A 21,258-nucleotide genomic window follows, 5' to 3' on the forward strand; every position below is an offset into this window, starting at 1 on the left:
ATCACTTTTGGGGACATTACATTAACTTACATTCATTTCCTGGAGACTTATTCTGAGCCTACACATCACAAGTCCCTGCCTGAACCTAACCCTAACCCTGACTCAAGCCTTCACCCTAAAATGTAATGATTTACCTTGCAATTTGTCCCCATAAAGTAAGCGAGACCTCACAATGTGAGTGTGTAAACAGATTTGTGTCCCCACAACGATAAGTAATACACGTCACACACACACAATTACTTTACCAACTGACCCCTGACTGCCTAAGTGTCCCTCAAAAAAAAGTAAAGTAAAAGTAAAAAACATTGACTATGATCATATACATGCACACAAACACATCTCTACACACATATGCTAATGCATTATATTGCCTGAAAAAAAATTAGGCTAACTACACAGTGTTGCCTTGAGGCAACAAGTGAAAATTAACAGTTTTACTGTATAAATAAATTTCAAAAAGTAGAACAAACAATCAAATATACTTCTTAACATATTAATGCACAAAGTATTTTTATATACATTTATTTCACTATAAACATGTAAAATAGTGATCTTTATCTTACCTCCTAATGGAGATGTCTCATCTTGCAGAAAGCCCCCCCAACTTAAAGTCACCACCTTCAACTCATCATTTTATTGGAAAGAGATGTGACTCGTAGCATTATTTGAAGAAAAAAAAGTTTGTTTATTTTGAAGGGCCAGCGTGAGACATGGAAATGTGATTTGTTGCCTCAGGGCGACGCTAGCAGTAGTGGGATAGTTCATGACAACACGACTCAGTGCCCACACACATGGATACTGGAATGACTGGACACTAGGGGCTCGAGCCCTTAACAGGAACTCAGTGGGAATGTGGCGAACATCACTAAAAGATGCATTTTCACAAAAACTGTATTTTCATAGCTTTTATAACCGCGTACTGCAGCTGTTATGTCACCTAGCTATGTTACACAAAGCAATGAGCTGTCATTTCCAGGACTACGCATTTGTTACGTAGCTGCTTCTGGTAACTGGCGTGAGACACTAACTTCCCCGTGGTGCTCGGTTATAAAAGGGGACTCAAAAGGACCGATTATAAACCTGCAGCTTTTTCTAGAACTGCTCCCTGCCAAACATTTAGTGTGGTGAGTAAGAGCGGCTCTGTTCAGCAGAGCAACAGTGGGCTAGAGACAGACAGAGGGGTAGACTCAAACATCACATCGATTTACCATCTATTCATTCTTTAAAAAGCTCTTAAGTTCATTTATATCTTTTAATTTATATTCAAATCATATTACAAATCTGTTCTCAACTAATGCTAATGCCAGGAATTGTTCTTTTAAACAGATTTATATTTAGAAGTTTGCAGTTGTTTACTTATTGTTTTCGCTGTTTAATGTAATTACTAATATGTGCGGAGCCCACTGTTTTGTTACTGTTTCCTCCGACGTGCTGATAGAAATACTGTTCAGGTTAGGCAGATTGTGAATGATGTGAGCAGATACACAACCTTGCATCATGCCTCTGAAGCGTATCAGAACAAATCAATAAACGTTATTTGTTGTACTTTTCTCTGTATCTATGAAGCGCCTTGAGACGACTTTTGTTGTGATTTGGCGCTATATAAATAAAATTGAATTGAATTGAATTGAATGTTCACGGTCTGCCTGAAGAGGACGCCATTACACTGCAAGTTCTTATATATGTAATTATATATTATACTACGATGCAGTTACTTTAGTTTAACTTATCGATAACATTTACATGAATATATAACTCAAGGTTTACCTGTGTTGAAACGTGAGCACAACACACTTGCATTTCTTCTTCTCCTTTTCCCCTCTAAGGCTGTGGGCGTTTACGTGGAGCACGTGAAGGCGTCACGTTCGGGTCCGTTTAGCTCCGTCCGCTGCTCCCTGACAGTTGAAGAGGACACACCGAGGCACGAAGCAGCGAGAAAGACAAAATGAAGGACGTCAATATTCTGCGGATTCTCGTCATAATCCTGTGTGCGGTGGTTTTTGTTGCCGTTTTAGTCTTTAACGCTTTGGCCGGAGCGGGCAAAGGTAGGTGAAATATCGCTGTTCAAGAAGTGAGTTTCACAGAGCTCGAAAAAGATTAAAAACATAACTGCAAGACTGTTAAAACTGCACACGGTGGTACATTCTCGGTGTTTTATTTCTGGTTTTAGTTTTCTTCCTTCACAAAAGCTGTATTTTCAGAAGTTTTGTTAACTGTTTACTGCAGCTGTTATGTCACCAACGCATGTTACACCAACCAGTGAGCCGTCATTTCCAGGACTGCGTATTTACATAGCTGGTACTGCTAACTGGCAGGAGTAACAATAACAGCTCACAAACTTCCCAGAGTTTGTTATAGTTATGAGAGGGGGCTCAAATTAACCAGTTATTAGTACGAAGTTTATATTATTTTTATCCTAATAAATAGTCTAAGTAAAGTGTAGGAATAGTGACTGTGGTATCCCTCCGCCCACTGGTCCTGCTGGACGGGAAAGATCCAACAGTGATTTATTTATTTTTATATATATATTCAGGGTGTGGCCGAGAAAATGCTCCGCTGGCCTCCCACATGGATAAGACTCATTTCCTTCCTCAGTGAGCTGGCAAATAGTAACAGTGTATTCATAACAGTGTATTTTAATCACAGTTTTTACTGTGATCAATTTGTTTTATGTAATGATAGATATTAAGTCATTATTTTAGAGATCTTTTAGGAGCAGCAGGCACTGTGATTCATGTAAAAAGTGTAAGAGCTACTCTGCAGCAGAGAAATGGTGAGCTTGAGACAAAGAGGTAGTCTAAAACGCACACGTTAAATTTAAGCCTGCCTTCTAAAATAGAAGTGCATTACATTAATGGAAACGAAAAGAAGTCCTTATAATTAGGACACATTGATGTTTATACCTACGAGAGGTGATCCTGCATAGGTCACCAGTCCGTCACAGAGAAACGATCGTCCACATTCATGTTGACACCCACAGCCTTGCCTCTTACAGTCACGTCTTTGGACCGTGGGAGGAAAGTGGAGCACCCAGAAGTCACAGTGTTTAGGATAGATTTAGATTTTTTATGGCAGGAGGTTGTTATGTGTGCACGCATCAAAAGGAGGAACACACACTTTGTTATATGAATTGAATGCATATGTGTTTGCCAAGCCTTTTTGTGACTGACGCATAACTGAACATAATAATCAGCTGCTCCTGAAGTGAATCTCCTCCATCTTGGACTGCAGCAGGCCTCTTGTACTCCTTGTTCTGCTCTCGAGCCTCACTGTGGCAGCAGCTCTGCATCTGCTTTAAGTTAAGACTAAGACTTAGGAAGTTGTATAAACCTGAACATTGTCTCCCTGTTAACCTAAGATCTTTTCCTGTGAGGTGCTTTTTAAAGAGTAGGAGAGCCGTTCTCAGAATTCTGTAATGCTTTCAAAATGACAAAGTAAGGGTCAGTTTTTTTCTGTTGTAGCTTATTGTTTATCAGTGATTTTACTACTTAATAAAGGTCTTTATGTTTGAGTAGTTATAAAGGCTCAAAGGGAACATCTACAAACAAAATGAGGACTTTCTTTAGTTTACTTCGCATTTAAGATGTTGCTAATTTAACAAACAGTCCCAAAAAGTTGGAACAGGTAAATAAAAGTTTGGAAAAGTAAGTGGTACCAAAAAATACTGGAGGAACATTTTGCAACTAAGCATTTGATTGGAAACAAGTCTGTAACATGACTGGGTTTCTCAGATGTAAAGATGGGTAGAAGACGTTCATCAGTCAGTAAGCAGTAACCCTGCTGATCTGAGACATTTCTCTTTAATCCAGCTGAAGTAGTTCTGTTTTTCTGCATTTCCCCCTGTAACATCTAGTCACATCACATCAGTTTTCTTCCATCTTTGTGTTTGCTGCTTTGTTGCCCCTGTAAACAAACCAGCTGGAACTGGAATGCAAACTCCACCAGTGCACATTTGTTTATTCTCTCTGTCTGTTTTCCAGGTCCCTTTCATACTTCTACAGGAAATGTATCAGCCCGCTATGAGACAGGCATCACTCCAGCTGGCTGGACCTTCTCCATCTGGGGTGTTATCTATACCTGGCTCACCCTGATGGTGATTTATATCACTTCATACACATGCAGAGGGTAAGCTAGCATCAAAACACCTGGACTAAATCTAAACACACAGGATGAAACTGATATTTCTCTCTCTGTTAATAGATCCTGGGCTCAGTGTCTGCTGCCCTACGGCTTCCATATTTGCTGGCTCTCCAACATGGTGCTGAACATTATATGGCTCCTGCTGTGGGACGCAGAGTATGTCTTCATTTTATTTACTACTACCTGTTCTTATGCTTCTTTTGGCTGCTCCCTTTACGGGTCACCACATCGACCTCTTATCTCACCCTGTCGCCAGAGTCCCTAGATCCATATTCAATATCCTTTATCCAACATATCTATAATCCTTCTTCTATAAATGTCCTTGTCTCTCTATATTTGTCTCCAAAGTGCCTGACTGCCTATTCACTCTTCACCCTCTACATAGCTGCCTTCACTTCCTCCCTACTAAATATGCATTCATGAATCACTAACTTTCCATCTGTTCTCTTCTCTCTCTCTTATTTTCTTCATTTATGCACTCCTCAGAGTACTTTTCCATCTTCTCACAACATTCACTGCACTCATTAGTACATTTCCATCTCTATTCTTAATCACCCTAGTCAGAGATTGAGCTGGAAAGGATGTGCAGCAGGTTACCGCTCAGAGTCTCCTGTGCTCTTGTCTTTGCTTCTCTTTCAATTTGTCTCTTGCACACACCGTATATCTGCTATAACCCGATTGATCTAGGATTTTTTTGTTAGGCAAATATCAATATTTTGTGATTTTTAAAAACCCAATGAGTCCTTACCTTAATATGATGACAATACAGGTGTGATCTTGTGTTGTCGCTGCACTCATAGATTACTCATTTCCACACTGCCTGAGTCTGCTTGGAGCAGCTAGCTGTTGTGTTTGTGGCATTCCTAACAGGGAAGTTGCAGAGTGTGGTGAACAAACTCATAACACTCATAATGTAGTTGAACTTTTGTGTCTCTTGTCTCGCCTTTACTTTTAAGATGCTCATATATGCCATTACTGATTTATTGTTGGATGGCTAATATCAGCTGATACATTATCTGCTGTTTACAAGAGCTCCAGCCCATCCAGTATGAATATCTTATTCTACATATTTGATTTAGCACTGCATGTCTTTCCTAATGTACCTCAGCAGTTATCCATTTGTGGCTTTTGGCTCCACCCTGGCTGGGTTCTGCTTACTAGGAGTTTAATTTGTTTTTACCATTTTTCTGCAGCACAGTACAAAATTGAAAACTTCAAGACTGTTAAATTATACATGTGGTCGTATCAGAGACATAATAAGAAGGAATGGACCCTGGAGTTAAAGTTTAGTTAAAGAGAAAAAGGTTTAGCAAGAGCAGCACATGGTTTAAATTGTTCCACGAGCTTCATGAGGTCGTAAACTGGAGCTTTTTCAACATTCCTGAAGTAGTTCTCACATATGCTGAACACTTGTTTTTTCTCACTTGTGCGTCTCTCTGCACTCAAGTTCATCTGATACACTCTCATCACCCTGCTGGTGGGTTAGACCTCGCAGGTGTGTTTTGGCTCGTTGTGCTCTTGGAAAAACAAATGATGGTTCCAGACCAGGTGTGTCTGTGAAGACTGGAATAAATTCCACATGTGTTACTAGCAGAGCACGAGCACTTGTAGGACGAGCTGTTCATCCAGACTGAGTCATGCAAATAACTGGAACTCGTTTGAGCCAGAACTGAAGTTATATCTTTGATGATGGCTCCAAAACAGTGGTTCCTCTGTATCGGACTTTGTAACACTTGGCGACCAAACAAAAATTCAGACAGGACAATTTAGGATGATCATCCTATACTGTGAATACTAAAAAAACAATAGTCAGTGCAGTGCAGCATGAAATGATGTGCCGTTCCAGCCACCATGGAAAAGAAAACATAATAAATAGTTCTCACGTTTCGTAGTTCTCATGTGGCACAGCGGTACTTGCAGTAAACATACAGTACTGACAAAAGCCTTTTGCACAGTACACATGCATCTACCCCTTCAGTTGACTCATCCACTGTTTGCTGAAGCCTCATCAGAAATGGTCTCAGTGGAAAAGTGGCTGCCAAGAAGCCATTCTTATGAAAGGAAGAGAAGGATGACATATGCCAGATTTCACAAGAACTAGACTGAACTGGTCTGATGGAGTGGTGAATCCAAATCCAAACTTGTATCCAAGTTTTTGGTTCAGCTCATTATCAATATGTATGGAGGAGGACAGGAGAGAGGTATAACAATGAGTGTGTACAGCCACCTGTAATCTCTATTATGGTTTGGGGCTCCATTTAAGCCGGTGTTGCTGGGAATCTTTTCCAAATTGATGGAATTGTGAACGTAGAAATGTGTTCACAATGTGCAGATTTTGATCCATCAAGTAATACCATCCAAAAAAATCATGTCATTGGCAACGACTTGATTTTTCATCATGGAAAGAATCTGAAACACACTCCCAGTAGATTAAAAACATACCTGAACAGGAAAAACACACAGATTGGCCTGCCTAGAGCCTGGATGTCAACATTACTGAAGCAGTGTGGAATCATTTGGACAGAGAACAGAACAAAAGGCAGAAACATCCAAAAAGATTTAAGTGTCCTTAAACATGAAGATTAAAGATGGCCAATGGCCATAACAGGCATTGCCTTTAAGGCTCATTAGAAATGTACAGACTGTATGCATGCACGTTTCAATAAATCACCATACTTAGTGATAAAGATTTATTATGGATGTGCAAAGAATCATACTGATAGCTGTGCCAAAGTATGCTACAGTGGGGCAAAAAAGTATTTAGTCAGCCACCGATTGTGCAAGTTCCCCCACCTAAAATGATGACAGAGGTCAGTAATTTGCACCAGAGGTACACTTCAACTGTGAGAGACAGAATGTGAAAAAAAAAATCCATGAATCCACATGGTAGGATTTGTAAAGAATTTATTCGTAAATCAGGGTGGAAAATAAGTATTTGGTCAATAACAAAAATACAACTCAATACTTTGCCAACAAAGGTTATGTTACAATAACAGAGGTCAAACGTTTACTATAGGTCTTTACCAGGTTTGCACACACAGTAGCTGGTATTTTGGCCCATTCCTCTATGCAGATCTTCTCGAGAGCAGTGATGTTTTGGGGCTGTCGCCGAGCAACACGGACTTTCAACTCCCGCCACAGATTTTCTATGGGGTTGAGGTCTGGAGACTGGCTAGGCCACTCCAGGACTTTCAAATGCTTCTTACGGAGCCACTCCTTTGTTGCCCGGGCGGTGTGTTTTGGATCATTGTCATGTTGGAAGACCCAGCCTCGTTTCATCTTCAAAGTTCTCACTGATGGAAGGAGGTTTTGGCTCACAATCTCACGATACATGGCCCCATTCATTCTGTCCTTAACACGGATCAGTCGTCCTGTCCCCTTGGCAGAAAAACAGCCCCATAGCATGATGTTTCCACCTCCATGCTTCACAGTAGGTATGGTGTTCTTGGGATGCAACTCAGTATTCTTCTTCCTCCAAACACGACGAGTTGAGTTTATACCAAAAAGTTCTACTTTGGTTTCATCTGACCACATGACATTCTCCCAATCCTCTGCTGTATCATCCATGTGCTCTCTGGCAAACTTCAGACGGGCCTGGACATGCACTGGCTTCAGCAGCGGAACACGTCTGGCACTGCGGGATTTGATTCCCTGCCGTTGTAGTGTGTTACTGATGGTGACCTTTGTTACTTTGGTCCCAGCTCTCTGCAGGTCATTCACCAGGTCCCCCCGTGTGGTTCTGGGATCTTTGCTCACCGTTCTCATGATCATTTTGACCCCACGGGATGAGATCTTGCGTGGAGCCCCAGATCGAGGGAGATTATCAGTGGTCTTGTATGTCTTCCATTTTCTGATGATTGCTCCCACAGTTGATTTTTTTCACACCAAGCTGCTTGCCTATTGTAGATTCACTCTTCCCAGTCTGGTGCAGGTCTACAATACTTTTCCTGGTGTCCTTCAAAAGCTCTTTGGTCTTGGCCATGGCGGAGTTTGGAGTCTGACTGTTTGAGGCTGTGGACAGGTGTCTTTTATACAGATGATGAGTTCAAACAGGTGCCATTCATACAGGTAACGAGTGGGGGACAGAAAAGCTTCTTACAGAAGACGTTACAGGTCTGTGAGAGCCAGAGATTGTCCTTGTTTGAGGTGACCAAATACTTATTTTCCACCCTAATTTACGAATAAATTCTTTACAAATCCTACCATGTGAATTCATGGATTTTTTTTTCACATTCTGTCTCTCACAGTTGAAGTGTACCTCTGGTGCAAATTACTGACCTCTGTCATCATTTTAAGTGGGGGAACTTGCACAATCGGTGGCTGACTAAATACTTTTTTGCCCCACTGTAAATATCAAGGTGACTATGTAGGGCTGCTCAATTAATCGAATTTTAATCACGATTACGATCTGGGCTTTCAACGATCATTAAAAATGGCATAAACCGGTCCGTGGCGCAAAAAAGGTTGGAGACCGCTGATTAAGAGGACCCGAGGGAAGCTCGGAAAGCTAAGCAGAAGTTATTTGGAGAGGAGAGTGACTGCCGTTGGTTGAAAAGAGAGGTAAAAAACAACTTCAGTGGTGTTGCACACTATTTTATATTATTTTTTTAAAGTCATTGTTAACCCTTTAAAGCCGGTCAGAGCAGCACGCTCCGTTTTGTGCAACTATTTTTAAATCCCTGTAGAACCGGAACCGTGTAAGCTAGCGCAATAATTTGTTTTGCATATGAAACCGGAGGAGTTGTACTTACATCTGATGCCATCAGCTTGTCCTCGGTCACGGTTTCCTTCCACATAAAGCTTTGCAAAAATTGCATAAAAAGCTCTTGCAGCAACAAAAACATAATATTCCAGAAACACGCTTTGCCGATTGATCAGCTGTTCGTAACACTTCCCACATTGAAACAGATGTCAGCGCGAACTGTCGCATGTCCGCCATTTCCTGCTCGAAACTGGAAGTGACGTCATTTTCGCGGAAATTGTAGTTTTTTACTCGTAGGCCTTAAAAACCTATACTGGTCATGTTTGACTTTTCTGAATAGTTTCTGGGATGCTTAGAACTCGAATTGCACTGCTGGAAATAGTTTATTTTGATGCACCTGCTGTTTTCTTTGCAAATTTGCATCATAGGATTGTTTTTTCGTTTTTCCTGCAGTATATAAAAACTGGTGTATCTCCAAAATAAAACTATGAAGACACTCAAAATAAATTTCCTGTTGTTGTAAACTATTTTTTGCAACTTTTTTGTATTTAAAGTTTGGAGGGATAAACCTCTTAAATTTCTCCAAGTAGATATTTTACAAATATGTAAAAAAAAAAAAAAAAAAAAAAAGATTTTCAATTTTTTTGTAGTTTATTGCACTTTTTTGCAATTAATGTATTTACTATGGACTTAATGCATACATATTATTAAAATATGGGCTATAACAGTTGCATAGCAAATTGAAATGCTCCCACAAATGGCACTACAACATGTAAAAAAATAATATGAGCTCTGGCGGATTTGGTTCTATAGTAGGTCTTAAAGGGTTAAATAAATATCGTCAAATAATCGAGATCTCAATTTCAGTGAAAATAATCGTGATTATCATTTTTGCCATAATCGAGCAGCCCTATGACTATGCATATCTGCAGAAAGGCAAATAAATATCCTTTGAGATCTTTGTGAATGGAAGCATTTATGTTAGTTTGTGAATAATGAGTAGTGCATGAAATAAGAATGACCAAAATGTAGTATAAATAATATGAATATGCAAATAATGAACATGCAATTATGTACTGAAAGCTCAGTTTGCCTGAAAGTCACTGTGGTAAATTATGTTCAGTTACTACAATGCGGACACACCATTCAGTTAATAACAAAAGGAATTGTTGCCCCTTTGTCAGCTCTGTCTCTCTGATGTCTGACCTTGTAACTTAATAATCTGTACTTTATTAATCACATTCACTCAGTTAAGCAGTGGGCAGCCACCAATCCAGTGCCTGGGGAGCAGTGTGTAGGGACAGCACCTTGCTCAGGGTAGCCGTTCAGTGGACTTGAACTCCCAACCTTCTGATCATGGGGTCACCGCTCTACCTACAGAGCTGTTTCTGCCCCCTATTTATTGCATTCATTGTTTCTTTCTGTTTCTCTGTCTTCCAGGATGATGCTGGCGTCTTTGGTCGTTTTAATCCTGATAGCGGTTTCCGGCTACAGCGCTCTGTTCTTCTGTTGCTTTGCCACAGATTACTATGGACTCTGGTTACAGACATACCATCGCAAAGACCTGACCTTTCTCAGAGTACTGGTAGGACACAGTCAGTGTGAAAATTTCTTTGATTTTTGCATATTCGTCACACTTTAGTGTTTCAGATCATCAGACAAATGTTTATATTAAAATACCCATGGCAAATATGTTTTTAAAAAAAAGAAATTAGGAAGGGGGCAAATACTTGTTAGATGAGTGTCAGCTCTGTCCCCAAAAGGCAATAGTAAGAAACTGTTTGTCTCATTTTCTTTTTTTCAGGTCCAAAATGGTTTGGCTGTCTATGCTACATGGACTTCTATCGCCTCTCTGATCAATTTCTCTGTAGTTCTCCACCTGTGGGGTGTGGATAAGAGCACGGCAGCAACTGCGTCACTGTGCATCCTGTTTGCAGAGGTGGTGGCATGGTAAGCTCTGATTGGATGAGGTTCAGGCACAGGGATGTGGGAGCTAACAAGAAATTACCTTGAAGATAATTTCTATGATCAGGGAGACAGAAGAAAGTCAAATATAGATTCACCAGTTAAATCTGATTTTTTTTTTTATATAAACGAAAGCAAAGGTTTGCTTTGCCCTAAAATTCACCCTTAAGAAGCCACTTAAATTATGTGATCTCCCTCCATCTTTTGTGACTCTAAAAACCCCAAAACACTGATGGTGTAAGAACGACACGCATAACTGAATAAAAGTCTGTGAGAGAATCTCCAAACAGTTTGTTTCAACAGTAAACAGAAACACTGTTTGATGATGGCAGGTTCATTCTGGAGAACTGGGTGCTGGACCGCTGGGTGCGCAACATCCTCACAATCTACCCGGTGGTGATCGTGGCTCTGGTCGGAAACGTCTACAAGCACTTCAACCCAGCTGATCCCACTCCAAACGCCATCTTTATGGGTGAGTTCAGCAATACTTATTTATCAATAATGATTATTAATGAGCCAGTATTTTTTGTTTGGTTTGGTTTGGGGTTTCTGTTCCATTTGAATATTATACGGGTGTTTCATGCATGGAAAAGCTGCTTTCTCCACTGAAATGCTGCTTATGAACTACTAGAAATGTGTAAACTTTATAAAATAGTGAATCTGTTTTTGTCACCCCTGAAACACAAATATAATAAACTTGTGTCACAAGAATCATCAGTTTATTCAGTGAACAGAGGCAGAGAGGAGTTCAGTTAATTTAATGTCCAGCCTTGGCCGACCTAACCACTAGCTGCCCTGCTTGTTTTCTCTCTGCAGTTGTGCTGTTGGTCGTGGCGTGCATCCTTTTCGTGTCCAGATTCTTCACGGTGCTCTGGAGGAACAAGTGGCGCCCCCTCCACTCCCCGGGCTCAGCACGGCTAATGGTGTCACCCCTCGACGGCAGGACGTTCAGGGTCCTTTCTTAAACGAAACTCGTGCCTCCCCAGACCCACTGAGTTACATGTTCACACCACCTCCACAGTCATGTTTGAAGGTAGATCTAAATGTTAAACAGAGTTTATCTGTCAGCATGGGGAACAAATGTATTTCTTCAGTAGAAGAAAGAGTCTGCACGGGAAGGCAGGAAACCCACAAATCTTTTCTATCTGTTCTTCAGCTGTACTGAAGAAAATAGAAAATAGAAATACCGTCTTTAAAATACTTTAAATTCTTTTAAAAACTACTACAACTATTTAATACACTGCTTAATTTTATCTTAATGTACTTTATTCATGTATTTCAGTGTTCCCCACTCACACACTTTAGTTTGCAGGTTTATTAGTGGTTCCCACAGTATATTTGGCAGCTCATTTTTGATTTCTCTTTTGTTTTAGTTTTTTATCCATCTGAGACAAGTTCACACTCCATGACTTCATGATCTCTGTGCTCTTATTTTGAAAGTTCGATCACTGCTAAATAGGGATGGGTATGGTATTGCACCGGTTCTGACATAAACGGTAGTAACCAGACCGAAAAGCAGCGCACATTTTGGTGCTTTTTTTTTTTTTCCTGAAATGTCATACATCTGTTTGTCCTGACAGATTCTGGTCCTGAAATCAGGACGAGAAACTCCAACTCCAGCTTCTTGGACTGCAGATAGTTGATGTTAGCTGGGTATCATGAACCTTTTTTTTTTTTTTTTTTTTTTAAATTTAAAGTAAATAAATAAGATTGTAGTCATACCAGAATGCCAAAACACCCGGCCATACTAAATGTGTGTGGGGAAAAACTTCATTGCATTAGATTCATGTTTTATATTCTAAGACTGTTTGTTATTGCACTTGTATTTGCTTTTGTACATGTATATCCATGCTGTGGCACTAAACCTCACTGTACAGTATGATGACGTTTGACAGTGGAACTTGACTAACTCTTCCTGAAGCACTTACAGTTTTGTTGGCCTTGAACGTTGAAATAAATAAATGAATGCAGCCTCTCTTGTCTCCTGACTCTTTCAGTGCATGTAGAATCAGGCTCAGCAGGGCTTTATGTTCTTTGTGTTCGGCTGCTCCTGTCTGATCCACTCAGCTTGATCCACATGCGTTTTCCTTGGTGCTTAGAATGTTTTTCACTATTAACACATCCACATTTGATTCATACACTCGGGTCTGTGAGTACAGTCTGTTTCTGATTGGCTGCGCTGTGATCCCAATGAGGCCCTGATTTAGTGGGCGGAGGTTAAGATTTAAGATACTAAGTGAATCTTTCCAACAACGCTCCGTCTCCTGGTAACTCCTGTGTTATTATGTTGTCTGGCTGATATTGTATGGTAAGACTTACCATACAATATCAGCCAGACAACACTTACCAGGTAAGTGTATTGCTGGTTTAGTTGGTGTAACCTTCTGTTTCTCATCAGGAAAGAAAACCATGTTGTTTTTAATTCCAGCGTAAAGTTTTTACAAATACTTGAACCAGCTCGACTGACTCTGCATGTGTGCAACATGTCTGGTTCAGTCCCTGTGGGTGGCATCTCTGCCAATCTCTCATAAGGGATTTCCTGTGTTATGTACTTTGGCAGTAGCCACAGCCATTGTCACATCCTCCAATTATTAAAAAGGTTGGAGATAAAATGCCTCTCCACCAGCCTTTCCTGAAGTTGTCTTCCAAAACCTGATTTTGAAGTCCCCCCCTTCTTCAGAACAAAGCCACTTTCACAGCACACACTTCTGCCCCACACAGGCTGAGCAGCTGTGGAGTTCTTTGAATGCAGCTCCTATATTCGTTAGTCTGCTTTCAAATATCAAGCAGAATATTGTGATTGCCTCAACCTAAACCCATGTGTATGAAGGGAATACAGAGCTGAGGAATAATTCATTCAAACCAGTTAACAACAACTGCCATCTCAATGGCAAAGACCCCAAAACTATTAGAGAGAGACCTCCAATGCTCAGACTATAATGTTAACAGGAAAAGGAAGAATTCCTTTTTAACAGGAAGAGGCCTCCTTGGCATCAGGATCAGGGAGGTGCTGCCACCTGCTGGAAGTGGTTCAGGTTTGAAGGGAAAAGAAAAGAGAAAACAGGAGCCTTAACCACACCAACCCTGACTGTAAGCTTTCACACACATGAAAAAACAAAAAACAAAACATTGATGTTGACATTATACATTTAAATGTTGATCGTGTAAACTCAGTTTTTAAACTGTGTCACCTCTCTGTGGTATGTTCGATGCTCACCTCTTCTTCAGCTTTCCTGCTCTTTTGGTATCTCGTCAATCTGCTGCAGTCTGGAGATGTGAACCCAGTGTGGGAACTAAAACTGTCACCATTATACAACATACCAGCTTGCATATGACTGCTTCATTGACATCATGGCTTTATACAGCTGCTTCAAATAAAGACAAAATAAGAGGTTTGACAAAGTTGAAGAAGTCAAACTTCACTGATTGCTTATTTTACATCATTCTGTGAAATACAGACTAACACACCTGACTTCAACCTTTAGGTCGTGGACAGTGTCTGACATTTATATTATTTTACTATAAATTATTGTAAATAATTTTAAAAAGGTCTGTTTATCGAGTGACAGGAGCAGGGCACGAAAAGTGGGTTCACTGTGAGACAAGGAGTTGTAGGACATGAGTGTGCTTGTTTGATACAGTGACTCATCAGTCTGTGAGGACCTGTGATTCATGCTTGCAGACAATACAGTTGTTTCGTCGTTACTTTAATGAGGCTAAATCTGTTTGGGCTTGTGGCAGCCAAGCTGAAGAAGATGAGAGTTTATAGCATGAAGTTACATAAATGTGTTCGTCCCACGACCTCTGACTGCAGGAGCTCGCTGTTGTTCCTGATGCTGATCTAAAGCTGGAATGATGTGTGTTTGCTCCGGTACAACATGGCAGTAAGAGACAAGGAAATAACAGTTAACTAAAAGATTTTAAAGATTAGTATTATACAAGGTTATAGAAATTTGGTTTGTTAAATTTTTTTTGTGTTGATTTAATTTCTTGATTTATCATTGATTTCTTTTCAAACTGTTATACAACTTATTTATCAATGCTATTTATTTTCTTGGTTAAGGATTTGATTATTTCTATGGGGGTAAGGGATAGGATAAGTATAAGCCATAAGGCTTCAGCCTATTCCTTTTTCGGTTACTGTTTGAGTACTTTTATGTAAAATTATAATCTGTTGTTGTTGTTGACTGAAATAAAAATTTCAATTCAATTCAAAAGTGGATGTGAAAAAATAAAATAAAATAAAAATAGAGAAAAGATCCTTAGTTCTGGTATTTGTTAATTTGGTGAGACGTTAATGTCTAACGGACTGCGAGTCAATTGCTTTCTAAAAGTTCTGTTTGTATTGTAATATCTATACTTGCTTGCCCCTGTGTGACACCCAAACTCAGGCCAGTCACCCTCCAGTGTCAGCTCTTGGTTAAGTGTGGGACAGTTTTAGTGATAAATAAATCCAGATCACACAGACAAACACTGATTTGGATTTTTAACTCCAAAGGAAAAGCTCAGAATCAGACATTACAGATTACAATATTACTGCCCAATGAGACTGGATAGAAACACACTGACTGACTGACTGACTTTCCATGTTTTGATACATGAAAGGTTTTGGTTGCTTAACATTATTATTTATTTTTAGTGTATTGTGTATATCATTTAATCTGGCAGACTTCAGCATTATCCAGTTTATTTTTAAAGCCCTGCTAATAATGCAACTTAATCTGTAAATAAGTTAATGATTTCCTAGTGTATGTACACTCACCTACAACTTTTTTAGGCACACCTGATCAGCTGCTCATTAATGCAAATATCTACCACATGGCAGCAACTCAATGTATTTAGGCATCTAGACATAGTCAAGGAAGCCTCCTGAAACTCAAACCGAGCATCAGAATGGGGATGAAAGGTGTTTGAAGTGACTTTGAACATGTCTGTTGGTTCCAGACGAGCTGATTTGATCTCATAGGGTTTTCCAGGATTTGCAGAGAATGATGCTGTCAGCTAAGAACAGGAAACTACCGTTCACACAGGCTCACTGAAACTGAACAGCTGAATGTTGCCTGGTCTGACAAGTCCAGATTTCTGGGGGTAGCAATATGATATAAACAAGATGAAGGCATGGATCCCTCTGGACAACACAGTGTTTGTCTGTGTGATCTACGGGGCAACCGTGGCTCACGGGGCGACCGTGCATCTGTCGTCGGTTCGATCCCCGGGCTCTTTGTCCTGGTCGTTGTTACCTTGGGCAAGGCACTTTACCCTACCCTTTACCCTATCGGCCCCTCTGGATGGCGCGATATGGCAGCCTTGCTTCTGTCAGTCTGCCCCAGGGCAGCTGTGGCTACAACTGTAGCTGCCTCCACCAGTGTGTGAATGTGAGAGTGAATGAATAGTGGTATTGTAAAGCGCTTTGGGTGCCTTGAAAAGCGCTATATAAATCCAATCCATTATTATTATTATTATCCATCCTGCCTTGTATCCACAGCTCTGGCTGCAGGTGATGGTGTGGGAAATATTTTCTTGGCACATTTTTTTTATGAACTGAGCATCATTTAAATATCACAGCCTACCTGAGTATTGTTGCTGCCCATCTCCACCCCAGTATGGCCACACTGCACCCACCGTTTGATGATTGCTTCCACCAAGATAACGCGCCATGTCAAAAAAACTCAAACTAGTTTCTCAAACATGGCAATGAACTGACTGCACTCACATGGACTCCACAAGCACCAGATCTCTGACCTTTATGATGTGGTAAAAGGGAGATTCACATCAGAGTTGTGCAGCTGACAAATCTGAAACAACTCTGTGACACCATCATGCCAATCTGGACCAAAATCTCTGAAGCATGTTTCCAGCACAGCGCTGGACAAATGGAGAAAACTTGATTGAAACTGGAAACTAAATAATTTTGAGTAAAATCAGCAAACACTGTATCAGGTAGGAAAGAAAAACACGCTCCAAAGGTCCTGGTCATTTTCTCTCATTTACTGGATTTTATGATAAATACGTCTCATAAATTTCTAGATGTTTTAGAAACACTGCCTTTGTTAACGATTTGCTAGACAATAAAACACTGGCCATACGAGACAATCAAATAAAAGTTATTTAAACTAAAACACTGTTTCGAAGCACTTTACCTTACTCTCCATGGATGAAATATTCCCAATAAAAACATCAGCAGATAAGAAGCTGTTATTAAGTTTTGACATTAAGTTTTAATTTTGAGATGTTTTACAATCAAATCTGTTACACATACAATATAGAAATGAATTGAATATTTCCATGAAATATCATTATTTTGTTTAATAAACATTCTGATAAATAAATTGTGAAAATAAACCCAAAAACTTGACACAATCAGAAAGATAAATTTTCAGTTTCTATTTAGTCAGTTATTGCAAACAATATCAGAAGTCTGTCACAAATCAAGAAAAGATTTAAAAATAATATTTATTATCTTTAGAGAAATGAAGATTTCAATAAAAACTGAGTTTTTATTGTATAAAATGTCTGTGCTATCTTCTAACAATGAACTGATGAACAATCACTTGTCTGTTTTTCCTAGGCCACTTCTTATAATAAAAAGTATAAAACAAAGACATTTTACCTTCAAGTGAGTATCTTGGTTTATGGAGCTTCTTTACTTTTTGTTGCATAAGATAACGATTTTATGACTTTTATCATTTTTAACTTAAAATCTCACAGATTTCAGCGCTACCGCCGTATACACCGAGCCCAACCAGGAGTGGGCACCTAGTCTGGACTCTGTGGAGGAGAGTCATGGTTCGAGTGCTTTCAGAGACGCTGTAGAAGGACAGATAAGTGTAACTATTAAAATGATTCAGGAACACTCCAATTCTCGAGGACTGTGGACCTTTAATGAAAGTGTTGCTGCCTGAATTTCTGAATGTATAACCGCCACTGAAACACTCCAGCGCCCATGAACTGTTATTGTTTCCAAAAAGACTCTCTCTTCCTGATCTGCTTATGTTTTTGTAAGCTAATGCTATAAAGACATCGTCCCCGCTCCACTCCACCTCCCAGTAAGAAGGTCCTGTGAAAATCTCTCTGCTCAACACCTGAGGCCAGTCAGTGAATCTGTCGGCGTGATCATAGCGCCTGATTGTCTGAGTATGACTATATTTTGCTTTTAAGCCAGGCCCAAGCACAACATGCTGGTGTGCTGTGTTTAAGTTAAATGTGATTTCACATTTATATTTTAAGAATTCAGCTCTGGTCTTGGGCTCTGTCTCTGACAGTGAAACATCCCCCTGAGTTTCTTCAACAGCAGTTATGGTCCATTCAACATTGTCCTGCAGTTTCTCTCTGGTCTCTGACACAGCTGCTGCCACATCCTCGGTGTAGCTCTCAGGATGAATATTGATGCTGGCTGAGTCTGGAGCTTCACTGAGACGTGACAGCAAGGTGTAGTTGTGTAGAAACTGGGTGGGGTCCTCTGTGTGAGAGAGCTGCTCCAACTCAGCTTTTCTCCTCCTCAGCTCAGAGATCTCCTGCTGAAAGTTAGTTTAAGTTAGTGATGGCCCGCTTGAAGCTGAAGCTCCGGTGCGTGTGTCAAAAAAAATCAACACACTGCTTCAGAAGCACTGTGTCGAAGCTTGATTCGTTTGGCCAGAGTCACGTGATCAGTGACGTCCGAAGCTTCATTTAGAACCTAACTGCTTCGGTATCTGATTCAATGGTTTATAACGAAGTGAATCATTCGTGGGATTTGTGGATTGTTTTGATGGTGACAGATAGCGAACCACTGATCATTCCACTGAGAGATTTGGAGCCAGCGAGGAATAGAGGAGGTTCTGTTGTGTGGGAGAATTTTGAGTTGATTTTTGTCAATCGGGTGGGTTTTCCAGCTTTGTGTTCTGGCCGTTTGCTTTTGTTTTGTGGGTGTTTATTTGATCTGAAAACGGGAAAAAGGTAAAATGTCAAAAATCTGCTTCCATAATATAAATATCATTAAATAACTTTAGAAAAACTTCCACTTGACTCTTTACATGTAATGTTGTAAAAATATATATTTTATTGTTTAATTAATCTGAAAATGTTAGTCTGCCAAATGTGCAGCAATTTAATTTATTTATTCTCTTTAGCTGATAGTTGGTGGGGCCCAGGTAGACTGTATAACTGCATCTCTACCAGTTTCTCTGCACTCCAGCCTCCTCTGTGCCATGTGAAGGGATTTTCCTTAAGACAGGAGAAATGATATCCACGAAAAGGAACAGGTTCGGCCATCGCACACTAGAACAAATTCTCTTTTTAAATAAAAATGGAAAAGGGTTACCTTAAACGCATCATGTTTTTAATTTGCAAGTTCATAAGCATTTTCCCTTTCTCATTTCACAATCAATTCTACCCCCAGGTCAAAAATATGTATAGGAAAATTACCCTAATGTAATATTATTTATAAAAATACCCATCTAGCGATTAACTGCATGAGTGCACGGAGGCAAGACCTCAGAGCAGAAGCATACTCCATAATGTGTTGTACATTTTGATATGTATATTATATGTAACGTGGTATTTTTCAATTATTGTATTTACCAACATCAAGAAGTCATAAGCAAAGAAAGACCACACCATGCTGCATGTTTAAACAAGGAGAGTTTACTGGTCAAAACTATTTATTAAACAAATAAAACACATTTTTTTAACCACCAAAAAATACACGTTCAAAGCAACACAACAGCGACCCAATATCAGACAGAATTCCACTCAGTAGAGTGAGGAATCATTATGAAGCAGTTGGTTTTATTTTGTGGATTCAAGCTGCTCTTCATATTTTTGGCCACCAGATGTCACCAGAGAGGACTGTGTTGAAAAGCTTCGAGTAATGAACCGTTTTTCAATACAAGCTTCAATGCTTCAGAAAGCTTCATTTGGCCATCACTAGTTTAAGTAATCCAGCGAGGGGTGGTCTCTTAAAGCAACAGTACACAATTAACACAGAGGTTCAAAGGCCTTTTTACGCCGAGGAAAAATGTGTTAAAGGAATAATTTCTAATTACCAAATATCCGCATTTTGATTGATCTGGATTTTGAATGTGTTTCTGCATCAGCCAGAATCCATGAGCCAGACACGGTGTAAACACGGTGAACAAACTTCAGCCTTAATAGCCATATAATAAAATCCAATAATTGAATCAAAGTTAATTCTTTTCATCATGTCAAAAAATCTGTTATGGTGACGGCCCTGAATAACACATAAAGCCAACCCAAGTGTCCTGGGATGGAGTTAAGTTCCTGTATTACCTGAATTATTGTGTCCCCTGGTTGTGTTACTGTGGATAAAACTACACTCAGTCATCTGTGGCTGCAACATTAAACTGACATATATATTTATGACTAACCCAATAATATCATGTGCCCTATATGATTCTGTAATAATGAAGTACTTTTGCTTTAAGTATACTATGTTTTCATGCTCAGACTGTTATCTTTTAGTATAGTTTAAATACTTTTGTCATCTCTTTATAAAACTTTTATTCAAAATATACTTGAAAAAAGCACACATTTATGGCGATGTTTAACATGCTCCTGGCAACAATTAAACACATTTTTTTCCTGGTTTTGGGAAAGAAGGAGAACAAAAAAAATTAGCTGTAAAACAACTGTTTAGAGCAAGCATTCCTGTTTCCTGTTATGTGGGGCAGTAGTTGTCCCCATTATTACAATTGTAGCAATACCAGTAATAACTGTAGCTTCAGCATACAGGATGGTAAAAAGATGTACAGTGGGGCAAAAAAGTATTTAGTCAGCCACCGATTGTGCAAGCTCCCCCACCTAAAATGATGACAGAGGTCAGTAATTTGCACCAGAGGTACACTTCAACTGTGAGAGACAGAATGTGAAAAAAAAATGCATGAATCCACATGGTAGGATTTGTAAAGAATTTATTCGTAAATCAGGGTGGAAAATAAGTATTTGGTCAATAACAAAAATACAACTCAATACTTTGTAACATAACCTTTGTTGGCAATAACAGAGGTCAAACGTTTACTATAGGTCTTTACCAGGTTTGCACACACAGTAGCTGGTATTTTGGCCCATTCCTCCATGCAGATCTTCTCGAGAGCAGTGATGTTTTGGGGCTGTCGCCGAGCAACACGGACTTTCAACTCCCGCCACAGATTTTCTATGGGGTTGAGGTCTGGAGACTGGCTAGGCCACTCCAGGACTTTCAAATGCTTCTTACGGAGCCACTCCTTTGTTGCCCGGGCGGTGTGTTTTGGATCATTGTCATGTTGGAAGACCCAGCCTCGTTTCATCTTCAAAGTTCTCACTGATGGAAGGAGGTTTTGGCTCACAATCTCACGATACATGGCCCCATTCATTCTGTCCTTAACACGGATCAGTCGTCCTGTCCCCTTGGCAGAAAAACAGCCCCATAGCATGATGTTTCCACCCCCATGCTTCACAGTAGGTATAGTGTTCTT

General features: G+C 39.9%; 1 protein-coding gene across 2 annotated transcripts; it reads left to right on the forward strand.

The window, feature by feature from the left end:
- The first annotated feature begins 1,032 nt into the window (after positions 1-1,032).
- On the forward strand, positions 1,033-12,782 carry LOC309709611 (uncharacterized protein). 2 transcript variants are annotated; one of them, XM_082538347.1, is made up of 8 exons: positions 1,033-1,124; positions 1,857-2,045; positions 3,981-4,125; positions 4,201-4,296; positions 10,283-10,427; positions 10,647-10,792; positions 11,140-11,279; positions 11,624-12,782. In XM_082538347.1, exons 2-8 carry the CDS (start codon positions 1,946-1,948, stop codon positions 11,770-11,772), a joined length of 921 nt encoding a protein of 306 aa, XP_082394473.1. In that variant the 5' UTR covers positions 1,033-1,124; positions 1,857-1,945; the 3' UTR covers positions 11,773-12,782. The 2 variants fall into 2 exon arrangements, with proteins under 2 accessions (XP_082394473.1, XP_082394472.1); XM_082538346.1 differs by lacking the exon at positions 1,033-1,124 and having other exon boundaries at positions 1,842-2,045.
- The last annotated feature ends 8,476 nt before the right edge of the window (positions 12,783-21,258 follow it).

The sequence above is a fragment of the Aulonocara stuartgranti genome (genome assembly GCF_965226115.1).
Source record: "Aulonocara stuartgranti genome assembly, chromosome: 7".
NCBI lineage: Eukaryota > Metazoa > Chordata > Actinopteri > Cichliformes > Cichlidae > Aulonocara > Aulonocara stuartgranti.